Source organism: Anomaloglossus baeobatrachus, chromosome 1 (assembly GCF_048569485.1).
Source record: "Anomaloglossus baeobatrachus isolate aAnoBae1 chromosome 1, aAnoBae1.hap1, whole genome shotgun sequence".
NCBI lineage: Eukaryota > Metazoa > Chordata > Amphibia > Anura > Aromobatidae > Anomaloglossus > Anomaloglossus baeobatrachus.
Genome location: NC_134353.1, coordinates 223,708,680 through 223,722,101, shown reverse-complemented (window position 1 = coordinate 223,722,101; position 13,422 = coordinate 223,708,680). Strand labels below are relative to the sequence as shown.

The 13,422-nt window shown below is 42.3% G+C and overlaps 1 protein-coding gene across 4 annotated transcripts in view; it reads left to right on the top strand.

Moving 5' to 3' along the window:
- IL15 (interleukin 15) overlaps positions 1 to 13,422 on the top strand; it is a 134,228-nt gene that overhangs the window by 94,219 nt on the left and 26,587 nt on the right. For all 4 annotated transcript variants that reach the window (XM_075348286.1, XM_075348303.1, XM_075348294.1 and 1 more), the window contains one exon: positions 7,214 to 7,378. In XM_075348286.1, coding sequence (XP_075204401.1) covers positions 7,214 to 7,378 — 165 coding nt within the window. The remainder of the gene's footprint in view (positions 1 to 7,213; positions 7,379 to 13,422) is intronic.

Below are 13,422 nucleotides of genomic sequence, written 5' to 3'. Positions count from 1 at the left end.
TAGTTCTGACGTAGATATATCTGTATCTCTGTTGCGCTCCCTGTTGTTCTCGCTGTATCTCTGTCACTCGCTCTGTCTATCGCTCTCTATTGCTCACTTTGTCACTTTCTCTATGTATTTCTATCTATTATAATAAATTATCTATCTTTATCAATCTAATAGAAAAAGACTCACTTCTCAAATGCTTATTGTAAGAATCCTTTATTAGTACATCAATTCAAATGGATATACATATTAAAACCATTTTAAATAAATACGGGAATGTGCAGCATTAAAAAAACAGGCCTATGGCACAACATAAAAACATTTTTATATGAATCAAACCACCACATTGGTTGTAAATATAAGATGGAAAGGTATACAGACATAGAATATAATGGATGGTAGTGTGATGCATAGGGTAAATAGGACATGTATAAAGACAAATCAAACTGTGTGTGTGTGTGTGTGTGTGTGTGTGTGTGTGTGTGTGTGAATAATTGCTCCAGGTATGAAAGTATGGGAGTCTCACAGAGGGAGAACTAAGTCAGTGCAAACAAATGAGCAGACCTAGGGGCAAAATCAAATAACAAATACAGGTAAACAATATATTATTTATAATACACCTGTGAACAATACAGCGACATAGTTACCATCTGACTGTGCCCCTAGGATGCCCAGGGAGCATTTGACACTGATATTGACACCGAGGCCAATTAGTTTATTATTAGCTATCTCTAGCATTCACTGATGTCTAAAAACATGCAAAAACACTACTAAGTTGCAGTATATACGCAGCAAATCCGCAGTAATTTTTATATCTTGACTGACTTCATCGAAGTCAATGGGGGAGATAATGCTGCAAAACTCTGAAAAAATTGACATGCTGTAGATCATTTTCTACACCAAATCTGCAAGTCACAAATAAGCAACGTGTGTATGACACTCATTCATAGACTGTAAGCTTACGAGCTGGGCCCTCACTCCTCCTGGTATGTTAATTTTGTTATTCTGTAATGTGTCATATTGTCTGTACATGTCCCCTCTGAATTGTAAAGCGCTGCGGAATATGTTGGCGCTATAAAAATAAAACTTTATTATTATTAGTGACTGCTGGCATTTCTCTATAGGTTTTGTGACAAATCTGCTCTCAAAACACGTTACAAAAAGGAAAAAAAAACAAGCATGCAACAAAAACGCAACGTGTGCACACAGCCTAAATGTTGTTTTTTTTGTAAATAACTTAATTTTCATACCAAGGAATGACTTTGCGTTACCTCTACATTGTTATGAAGAGCAATCGATGAATTGCAAAAAATTGCAAATTGCCACTATTAAAAAACATAGCAAGCTTTATGAAAAGCCAAACTTATATCAATATCAAACCTGTGGATAAAATATTTGGTTCTATCTCCTAAAATTACTGTTTACATTTTCTTTCCATTTTAAAATTAAAATGACATCACTGTCAGTACTGGAAAAAAAATGTAAACCTTTAAAAAAATTAAATAACGGCCGCTTTACACGCTGCGATATCGGTACCGATATCGCTAGCGTGGGTACCCGCCCCCATCGGTTGTGCGACATGAGCAAATCGCTGCCCGTGGCGCACAACATCGCCCAGACCCATCACACGGACTTACCTGCTCTGCGACGTCACTGTGACCAGCAAACCGCCTCCTTTCTATGGGGGTGGTTCGTTTAGCGTCACAGCGACGTCACAGCTGCGTCACTGATCCGCCGCCCAATAGAAGCAGAGGGGCGGAGATGAGCGGGACGTAACATCCCACCCACCTGCTTCTTTCCGCATTGCGGGCGGGAGGCAGGTAAGGAGAGGTTCCTCGTTCCTGCGGTGTCACACGTACCGATGTGTGCTGCTGCAGGAACGAGGAACAACTTCGTTACTGCTGCAGCAAAGATATTAGAGAATGGACCCCCATGTCACCGATGAGCGATTTTGCACGTTTTTGCAACGATGCAAAATCGCTCAAAGGTGTCACACGCAACGGCATTGCTAAAGCGACCGGATGTGCGTCACAAATTCCGTGACCCCAACGAGTTCACTTGAGCGATGTCGCAGCGTGTAAAGCGGCCTTTAGTCTACTGAGTGCAAGTTGTTGTTACTGTATTGCTTTAACATACAAACAAACAAACAACCTCACTCTAAGGGGCACTTTGCACACTGCGACATCGCAGGCCGATGCTGCGATGCCGAGTGCGATAGTGCCCGCCCCCGTCGCAGCAGCGATATGTGGTGATAGCTGGCGTAGCGAAAGTTATCGCTACGCCAGCTTCACACACACACTCACCTGCCGTGCGACGTCCCTGTGGCCGGCGACCCGCCTCCTTGTTAAGGGGGCGGGTCGTGCGGCGTCACTGCGACGTCACACGGCAGGCGGCCAATCAGAGCGGAGGGGCGGAGATGAGCAGGATGTCAACATCCTGCCCACCTCCTTCCTTCCGCATATCCTACGGAAGCCGCAGTGAGGCCGGTAGGAGACGTTCCTCGCTCCTGCGACTTCACACACAGCGATGTGTGCAGCCGCAGGAGCGAGGAACAACATCGGACCGTCGCGTCAGCGTAATCATGGATTACGCCGACGCTGCACCGATGATACGATTACGACGCTTTTGCGCTCGTTAATCGTATCATCCAGCCTTTACACACTGCGATGTCGCATGCGATGCCGGAAGTGCGTCATTTTCAATTTGACCCCACCGACATCGCACCTGCGATGTCGCAGTGTGCAAAGTGCCCCTTAGTGCGCTAAGATTTGTTAGCATTGAGTATATGAATTTTAACCTGCATTACTGCTATGTATACTGTACACTACTTCTAAATGTGCGATACTTGGCATAAAGCTTGATCATATTGTGTAAGCCATATGCAGTAACAAAACAAGATACACATTCATATTTCTCCAGGACCTATAGTAGGTTTATAAATTTAAAAGCCATCTAGCTTTAGTTAAAAACAATAGGATTTTGAGGTTTGGGCCCTGAAATGGCAAATCAATTAGTGAAGGTTCACATTTAAAAAGGTATTCTTATCAATGGCAAATGGGTCTAATCAGTTTGATCAAAGTGACGCTAAGCTTATATGCAGTCTGTATAGTGTAATGCTGGCGTCACACGGGACGATCTATCGTGCGATCGCACGAGCGATCGTACCCGCCCCCGTCGTTTGTGCGTCACGGGCAATTAGTTGCCCGTGGCGCACAAAGTCGTTAACCCCTGTCACACGCACTTACCTCCCGGACGACCTCGCTGTGGGCGGCGAACAATCACTTCCTGAAGGGGGAGGAACGTTTGGCGTCACAGCGACGTCACACAGCAGCCGGTCAATAGAAGCGGAGGGGCGGAGATGAGCGGGACCTAAACATCCCGCCCACCTCCTTCCTTCCGCATAGCTGGCGAGACGCAGGTAAGCTGTGTTCATCATTCCCGGGGTGTCACACGGAGCTACGTGTGCTGCCCCGGGAACGATGAACAACCAGCGCACTGAAGAAGAAACGACTTTTTGAAAATGAGCGACGTGTCAACAAGCAACGATAAGGTGAATATTTTTGCTCGTTCACCGTCGCTCGTAGCTGTCACACGCTACGATATTTCAAACGATAACGAATCTGCATCACTTACGACGTGACCCCACCGACATATCGCCTGATATATCGTACCTTCTGATGCCGGCATAAGGGTGCAGTCACATCTAGATGTATAATATAGCTCTGTTGTTCTTGAAGTGTCTTGGAATGAGATGCGTATGTCATGCGAGTGCTATGAGTGTCATCCATATGATGTCCTTGTGACATTCGTTTTTAACATGGAGTTTTACGTACAGTCAAAAGCTAGACAGATGAATGGATAGACAGATTCATAGATTTATTGATTGGTAAATAGATAGATAGATAGATAGATGTGCAACACATATATAAAGTCCCACCCCCCTGCATATTCCGAGCTTGCACCCTTTAGTGCCTTTCATGTGGCACTAAACGGTGTTAAAGCTTGTTTATAGCCCCAAATTCAATATTTTCCCCCTTATTTTTGCTAGCCAGGTATGGTGAAGCAGACAGCTGTAGACCGCAGCTGGCAGTTTTACTTTGGCTGGTAATTCAAAAAATAAGTCACCATATGCTGTTATTTTAAATGATTTATTTAAAATTAAACAAATAGTTTAAAACAAAAAGTGTGGGGTCCCCCAAATAGGATCATCAGCCAAGGTAAATAGAGAGCTGTGGTCTGGTACTCTCAGGCTGGGGAGGCCCATGGTTATTTTGCACTCCCCAGCCTAAAAATAGCAGGCCACAGCCGCCCCAGAAGTGGCGCATCCATTAGATGCACCAATCCTGGCGCTTTGCCTTGGCTCTTCCATTGCCCTGCTGCAGCGGCAAATGGTATAATAAATGAGGTTGTCAGCTGTGAATTGCCAGCTGACATCAAGCCCTACTATTAGTAATAGGTGAGTGTCTATCAGATACCCTTCATTACTAATCCAGTAGTTGAATAAAGGAAAATAAATTTTATTTAGACAAACACCCACCGACTACATCCATCGTTCACCAATTTATTACAAATTTTAACTAAAAAAGTCTGATGTAATCCATAGCAACGTCCCATGGTGTTCCCAAAAAGCGAACCTATAAGACGTACAAAGAGAAAATTATTAAAGAAATAAAGACAAGAGACACCCTCGTTAAACAATTTATTTCCCTGGCAAATCCCTAATCCAGGTCCAATAACTATTTGCCTCCCCAGCCTGAGAATACCAGATCACAGCTGTCTGCTTTACCTTTGCTGGTGATCCAATTTGGGGGGGACCCCACGTTTTTTGTTTTAAATTATTTATTTAATTTTAAATAAATAATTTCAAATAACAGCGTGGGGTGAACTTTTTTATGGACTACCAGCCAACGTACAGCTGCCACCTGCAGGCTGCAGTTGTCTGCTTTACTTTAGCTGGCTAACAAACATACCCCTTGTCCTTTTTTGGGGGAAAATATTGAATTTGGGGCTAAAACCAAGGCTAAACACCCTTAAGTGCCACTTGAAAGGCATTAGAGGGTGAAAACATACAATATGCAGGGAGGGTGGGACATTATAATGTGTTGCCTTTCTGTCTATCTATCTACCCACCTACCTATCCAGCTACAGTGCTGGCCAAAAGTATTGGCACCCCTGCATTTCTGTCAGATAATACTCAGTTTCGTCTTGAAAATGATTGCAATCACAAATTCTTTGGTATTACCATCTTCATTTAATTTGTCTTCAATGAAAAAAAATAAAAAAAATTGTCATAAAGCCAAATTGGATATAATTCCACACCAAACATAAAAAAGGGGGTGGACAAAAGTATTGGCACTGTTTGAAAAATCACGTGATGCTTTTCTAATTTGTGTAATTAACAGCACCTGTAACTTACCTGTGGCACCTAACAGGTGTTGGCAATAACTAAATCACACTGGCAGCCAGTTGACATGGATTAAAGTTGACTCAACCTCTGTCCTGTGTCCTTGTGTGTACCACATTGAGCATGGAGAAAAGAAAGAAGACCAAAGAACTGTCTGAGGACTTGAGAATCCAAATTGTGAGGAAGCATGAGCAATCTCAAGGCTACACGTCCATCTCCAAAGACCTGAAAGTTCCTGTACGGTGCGCAGTGTCATCAAGAAGTTTAAAGCCCATGGCACTGTGGCTAACCTCCCTAGATGTGGAAGGAAAAGAAAAATTGACGAGAGATTTCAACGCAAGATTGTGCGGATGGTGGATAAAGAACCTCGACTAACATCCAAACAAGTTCAAGCTGCCCTGCAGTCCGAGGGTACAACAGTGTCAACCCGTACTATCCGTCGGCATCTGAATGAAAAGGGACTGTATGGTAGGATACCCAGGAAGACCCCACTTCTTACCCCGAGACATAAAAATGCCAGGCTGGAGTTCGCCAAAACTTACCTGAGAAAGCCTAAAACGTTTTGGAAGAATGTTCTCTGGTCAGATGAGACAAAAGTAGAGCTTTTTGGGAAAAGCCATCAACATAGAGTTTACAGGGAAAAAAAAGAGGCATTAAAAGAAAAGAACACGGTCCCTACAGTCAAACATGGAGGAGGTTCCCTGATGTTTTGGGGTTTCTTTGCTGCCTCTGGCACTGGACTGCTTGACCGTGTGCATGGCATTATGAAGTCTGAAGACTACCAACAAATTTTGCAGCATAATGTAGGGCCCAGTGTGAGAAAGCTGGGTCTCCCTCAGAGGTCATGGGTCTTCCAGCAGGACAATGACCCAAAACACACTTCAAAAAGCACTAGAAAATGGTTTGAGAGAAAGCACTGGAGACTACTAAAGTGGCCAGCAATGAGTCCAGCGCTGAATTCCATAGAACACCTGTGGAGAGATCTCAAAATGGCAGTTTGGAGAAGGCACCCTTCAAATCTCAGGGACCTGGAGCAGTTTGCCAAAGAAGAATGGTCTAAAATTCCAGCAGAGCATTGTAAGAAACTCATTGATGGTTACCGGAAGTGGTTGTTCGCAGTTATTTTGGCTAAAGGTTGTGCCACCAAGTATTAGGCTAAGGGTGCCAATACTTTTGTCTGGCCTATTTTTGGAGTTTTGTGTGAAATGATCAATGATTTGATTTTTGTTTCATTCTCTTTTTGTTGTTTTTCATTGCAAGCAAAATAAATGAAGTTAATAATACCAAAGAATTTGTGATTGCAATCATTTTCAAGAAGAAACTGAGTATTATCTGACAGAATTGCAGGGGTGCCAATACTTTTGGCCAGCACTGTATCTATATTTTGACTGTATGTAAAACTCCATGTTAAAAACACATGTCCATGTGCCGAACTTTTTTCTCGCACCCATTAACTTGTATTGCCGAGGTACAGAGCTACATGCAGCATGATGCGCTTTGACCCACATGCAATAACTTTCAGAGATGAAAGTAGCAGATATGCTCTGCTCTACTGGTTAACATTGTTGCGAGTACAATGCACTTTATCTCGCATTGCACTTGCATATTTTATACACAGAATGTGACTGAACCCTAAAACTCATATATTCAATGTTCACTTATACCGTAATGAGTTCACTGTTTTATTGCTACCACAGCTTTCACGACTTTTACACACTAATATTCAAGATGATAGTAGTGTAATGATTTCAGTGAATATATTACTGTTTCTAATGTTGATATGAGCATTATTACACATTTTAAAGTTTTTTTTCCTCTTTCCAGGGAACATGCACACAATCAATTTTTGAATGCTTTTATAAAGAATTTGAAGTACTTCTGGAAGAGATAAGTTTGGTGGAGGAGGAACATGTTGTCAATAAAGTAGCCAAAAATTTTAACCAAGCACTTCAAAATATGCGGAGTTATAATCGTTTAGAGAGTAAGATGGTAAGTATCAGGAAAATGTTCTTATTACCGTAATTTGTTGTTATTTGGTATAATAAAATGAATAAAGATAAGTAAAAAATTGAAAAGCCCAAGAAACAAAAAAAAAAAAAACCCAGCAAGTTCTTATATAACTAGATCATAGCAAAATCAATCTGTGCAGTAAAATTGTCTGTTAACCTTTAATTTAGCAATTTATACTTATCTATTTGAAAATATGCATAAAACATTTCTTAACTCATATAATTCCAGAAATATTTGGACAGTGTCCGAATCTTCGCGATTTTAGCTCTGCAGGTCACTATTATTTATTTAAATTTAAACAACCGAGATGTAATTTGAAGTGTAGACTGATCATAAGAATTTAATTTATCTTGAATCTGCCAGGAGGTTGAATCCTAGGCAGGCTAGATGGGCCTTGTTTTTCACACGCTTTAATTTTGTAGTCTCTTATATTCCGGGTACTAAGAATATTAATGCGGATGCCCTTTCTAGGAGTTTCTTTGCTGATTATCTGGATGTGACCGAGCCTGCTACCACACTACATGATTGAGTGATTTTCTCCCCGATCTCACCCGATTTGAGACTTGCTCTTGAGGAATTTCAGGAGAACAAACCTGAAAGATGTCCTGGGGGGAAATTGTATGTTCCTTACCAATGGGGGAGTAGAGTGATGTCTGAAGTTCATTGCTCTGTGCTGGCTGGTCATCCTGGGACTTTTGGCACCAGGGATTTGATGAGTAGGTCCTTTTTGGTGGCCTTCTCTGTCTCGTGATGTGAGAAGTTTTGTGCCGTCCTGTGAGATCTGTTCTAGATCCAAGTCTTTTTGTTCTCGTTCTAGTGGACTATTATTGCTATTGCCGGTGCCTAAGAGACCATGGACTCACATCTCTATGGATTTTATCTCTGATCTCCCTGTTTCTCATGGGATGACAGTTATTTGGGTAATCTGTGATAGATTTCCCAAAATGATTCATTTGGTACCACTGCTTAAGTTGCCATCAGCTTCGGAGTTGGTACCTTTGTTTCTTCATCAGGTAGTTCGTTTGCATGGTATTCCTGAGGATGTTGTGTCCGATGGAGTCCAGTTTGTGTCTAGATTTTGGAGAGCTTTTTGTTCTAGGCTGGGAGTTGAATTGTCCTTCTCTGCATTTCATCTTCAGACCAATGGACAGACTGAAAGGACAAATCAGACTTTGGAAACCTATTTGCGATGTGTTATGTCGGCTAATCAGGACGACTGGGTTTCTTTTTTGTCCTTGGCTGAGTTTGCTCTTAATAATAGAGCTAGTTCGGCCACTTTGATGTCTCTTTTTTTTTTTTTTGCAATTTCGGGTTTCATCCTCAGTTTTCTTGGCCGATGGAGGCTTCCGCCTGCCCGGATGTTGATTCTGCAGTGGACAAAATGCAGCATATTTGGGATCAAGTGGTGGATAAATTGTCCCACTCCTAGGAAAATGCTTAACGGTTTGCCAACCGACGTAGGACTGTGGGTCCCCGGTTTAAGCTAGTGGACTTGGTCTGGTTGTCTTCCAGACATATACCTAAGAAAGGTTCTTCTCCGAAATTTAGGCCAAGGTTTATTAGACCTTATAGAATTTCGAGGGTAATTAATCCTGTTTCTTTCCATTTGGCTCTTCTAGAGACTTTCAAGATTCACAATGTCTTTCATAAGTCTTTGTTGAAAAAATATGTTAAACCGGCTGCGCCTCCTGATCCTGTGTTGGTCGAAGGGGATCTGGAATATGTAGTGGAAAAAATTTTGGATTCCTGTATTGCTAGACAGAAGCTCCAGTATCTGGTCAAGTGTAAAGGTTATGGTCAGGAGGATAATTCTTGGGTGGTTGTTTCTGACATACATGCTGATCGCTTGATCCGTGCTTTTCATCGAGCCCACCCTGACAAACCCGGGGGTTCCGGTGAGGGTTCGGTGACCCCTCCTCAAGGGGGGGGTACTGTTGTCAATACGTTTTCCAGTTTGGGGCTCCCTCTTGTGGTCCGTTCTGGCGATGCAGTTGATTTGTGTAATGAAAGCCACACACCTGGAGTTTTCTCTTGTTACTTGCCAGTGCTCAGTGGTCTCCTGTGTGTTAAGGACATTCTGTAACCAACTCTGCTTACTACCAGAACTCCTCTCAGATAAGTGGTCTTTGTACCTCTGCTGTTTGTTTTCCACTTTCTTGTTGTTTTTTTGCTTTGATACTAATGCTTTATTCCTATTTTGCCTGTGTGGAGTTCCTGGTGGAATCGGATCATTCCGTGCTGGGAGTGTCTGTATACTTAGCTCCATGATTCTGCAAGGTATTGTGTTTGTCATGCTTGGTATTAATTCAGTCCCTTATCTATATTAGTGTTTTTGGATCCCAGTAACATCAGAGTGCTGATACAGTGGGGGAGAGGTTGTGTGAGCTCAGAATTTTTCCATAACAGAAGTGCTGGTATATATTAGGGTTTTTTACGGTTGCAGACATTGCTCCTTCCTATCCTTTCCTATAAAGATAGTTTGGGCCTCACCTTTGCTGAATCTGTCTTTTCTAGCTTTGTATTGTGTTTTTCTATATCACCGTAGCCATAACATGTGTGGGGCTATCTATCTGTCTTTGGGGACTGCTCTGAGGTAGATTAGCTTTCTTATATCTCTATCTGTGAGAATATTTAGTTCTGCGGCTGTGTTGAGACGACTAGGTCATCGTAGGCTCGTCCCACGGCTACTTCTAGTTGTGTGTCAGGATTAGGTCTGCAATCTGTTAAGGTTCCAGCCACTCTGTTGCCATTTGGGATTACGCATTTTTTGATCCTCCTCAGTCCCTGAATCAAAACAGGACTGGCTAGGAGTGCAGGGTGCAGGTGAGTGCAGGAGGTGTCCCATCATCCCTCTCCCTAGCACAAAGGCCCACCATTGTTAAATTGTCCCCAGTGTACCCCTTCTTTGTCGTGGTGAAACCCCTATTTGCTGTGTGTCTTTCCCCGCGTCGGACCTTTTTCAAATCCGTGCGTGACATAATAACTGCACCAAGCATTTCTGCTGAGCCCTTATGGGTCAGGCTGCAACTTTAGCACACCTGATGCAGACTCTGTCACATGAGGTGACAGAGCTGTTATCTTAGATTGTGCAACAGCTGCAACATATTGCAGGTCTGCTAGTCGCAGCACAGACACAGCCTGGACCCGAGATTGCGCTCCCAAATAGGTATTCCGGGGGGCATGATACATTTGTGGTGTTCTAAGAAGCCTGTAAATTATATTTCAGCCTTCGGCCTCGTTCCTCAGGGAGTGACGAACAGCGAGTGAGGATAATAGTCTCTCTGATGCCGAGAGATCCCTAGTCCTAGGCCTTTTCTCTGCCTACCGATTCTCTGGCAATATGGTCAGTGGACGAGTTTTTTGTAGCCTTGGCCCGGGTATATGGTGATCCTGATGTTGACTTCATTGCAGAATCTAACCTATGTCGTCTCCATGCAGCACCAAACCATGACACTCCCACCACCTTACTTGACTGTAGACAAGAGATACTTGTCTTTGTATTCTTCACCTGGTTGCTGCCACACACGCTTGACACCATCTGAACCATATAAGTTTATCTTGGTCTCATCAGACCACAGGACATGGCTCCATTAATCCATGTCCGTAGTCTGCTTGTCTTTAGCAAATTGTATGCAGGCCTTTTTGTGCATCATTTCCTTCTTGGGCGACAGTTATGGAGATCAATTTGATGCAGTGTGTGATGTATGGTCTGAGCACTGAAAGGCTGACACCCCCCACCACCCCTTTTAATCTCTGCAATGCTGGCAGCACTCATACATCTATTTTGAAAGGACAATCTCTGGATATGATGCTGAGCGGGTGCACTCAACATCTTTGGTCGACCATGGCGAGGCCTGTTCTGAGTGGGACCTGCCTTTTTAATCCACTGTATGGTCTTGGTCATCTTGCTGAAGCTTAATTTGAGGGTGTTAGCAATCTTCCTATAGCCTAGGCCATTTTTATGTAGAGCAACAATTTTTTTTCAGATCCTTAGAGAATTCTTTGCCATGAGGTGCCATGTTGAGCTTCCAGTGACCAGTATGAGAGAGTGTGTAAGCGATAACACCAAATTTAACACATCTACTCCCCATTCACACCTGAGACCTTGTCACCTTAATGAGTCGCATAACAACGGAGAAAGAAAATGTCTAATTTTGCACAATTTGTCCATTTTCACTTGTGGTGTACTTACTTTTTGTCAGCGGTCTTGACATTAATAGCTTTATGTTAAGTTATTTAGAGGACATGCGAAATTTACACTGTCATACAAGCTGTACACTGCCTTTTTTTAAAAAAAAATTTTTACCTCAAAGAAATAATTATTTTTGATCCCATCCTGTAATGTCTGTATACTCCCTTTTGCTTCTTCCCCGGCCCAGGAGCTGTGGTATGATCAGACAATGTCCCTGTACGGTCAGACACGGTTATTACACAGTACATAGCAGGGGCACATATATAAGATTCTCTCAGCGCAGGAACATTGTATTCCACATCCAATTGTGGAAATTATTATATATATGTGTGTGTGTGTATGTGTGTGTGTGTATATATATATATATATATATATATATATATACACACAGTACAGACCAAAAGTTTGGACACACCTTCTCATCTCTAGAACAACTGTTAAGGGGAGACTTTGTGCAGCAGGCCTTCATGGTAAAATAGCTGTTAGGAAACCACTGTTATGGACAGCGGACAAGCAACAAGCAGAAGAGACTTGTTTGGTCTAAAGAACACAAGGAATGGACATTAGACCAGTGCTTTGGTCTGATGAGTCTAAATTTGAGATCTTTGGATCCAACCACCGTGTCTTTGTAGAAAAGGTGAACGGATGGACTCTACATGTCTGTGTCCCACCGTGAAGCATGGAGGAGGAGGTGTGATGGTGTGGGGGTGCTTTGCTGGTGACATTGTTGGGGATTTATTCAAAATTGAAGGCATACAGAACCAGAATGCCTACCACAGCATCTTGCAGTGGCGTGCTATTCCATCCAGTTTGCGTTTAGTTGGACCATCATTTATTTTTCAACAGGATAGTGACCCCAAACACACCTCCAGGCTGTGTAAGGGCTATTTGACTAAGAAGGAGAGTGATGGGGTTCTACACCAGATGACCTGGCCTCCACAGATACCAGACCTGAACCCAATCGACATGGTTTGGGGTGAGCTGGACCGCAGAGTGAAGGCAAAAGGGCCAATAAGTGATAAGCATCTCTGGGAACTCCCTCAAGACTGTTGGAAGACCATTTCCGGTGACTACCTCTTAAAGCTCATCAAGAGAATGCCAATAGTGTGCAAAGTAGTAATCAAAGCAAAAGGTGGCTACTTTGAATACCCTAGAATATAAGACATATTTTCAGTTGTTTCACACTTTAAGTATTTCATTCCACATGTTTTAATTCATAGTTTTGATGCCTTCAATGTGAATACACAATGTTTAGTCATGAAAATAATGAAAACTCTTTGAATGAGAATGTGTGTCCAAATGTTTGGTCTGTACTGTGTGTATATATTCAGTCAAAGCCAATGCCAGCTATAGACAAAACTAGCTGAGAGTACAAATGATAGTGTTCTCTGTTACTGACAGTCTAAAAGCATCTTGAAAATGGAGAATAATTAAAACATAGTATATTAGAAAGTTGGAGAAATTAGATATAAATAGATTAAGCTTTATTTACATAAAACAAAGAAAATGAAACATTCAAAGGTGTTGTCTACTTTGGGAAAATGTTTAAATGGATTTTCCATTAAATAAAAAGGATTGTTTGAAGGCCTCTAAGACTGCTTAAAAACATTTAAATAAATAATACTTACTTGTACCAATGACTTCTCACACTTTCTCAGTCCCTGCTGGTGTGCTTTCTGGTCCCATCTTTAACACAAAATGGCCAGAAATACACACGGTCTCAATCCTTGACTGTGATTTGTTACTGCTACTGTCAGTGAGTGGCTCATTTAATTTGCTAAGCCAGTCTCTTTTTCTTTTCAATATTCTTTTTATTAATACAAGGCAAAAA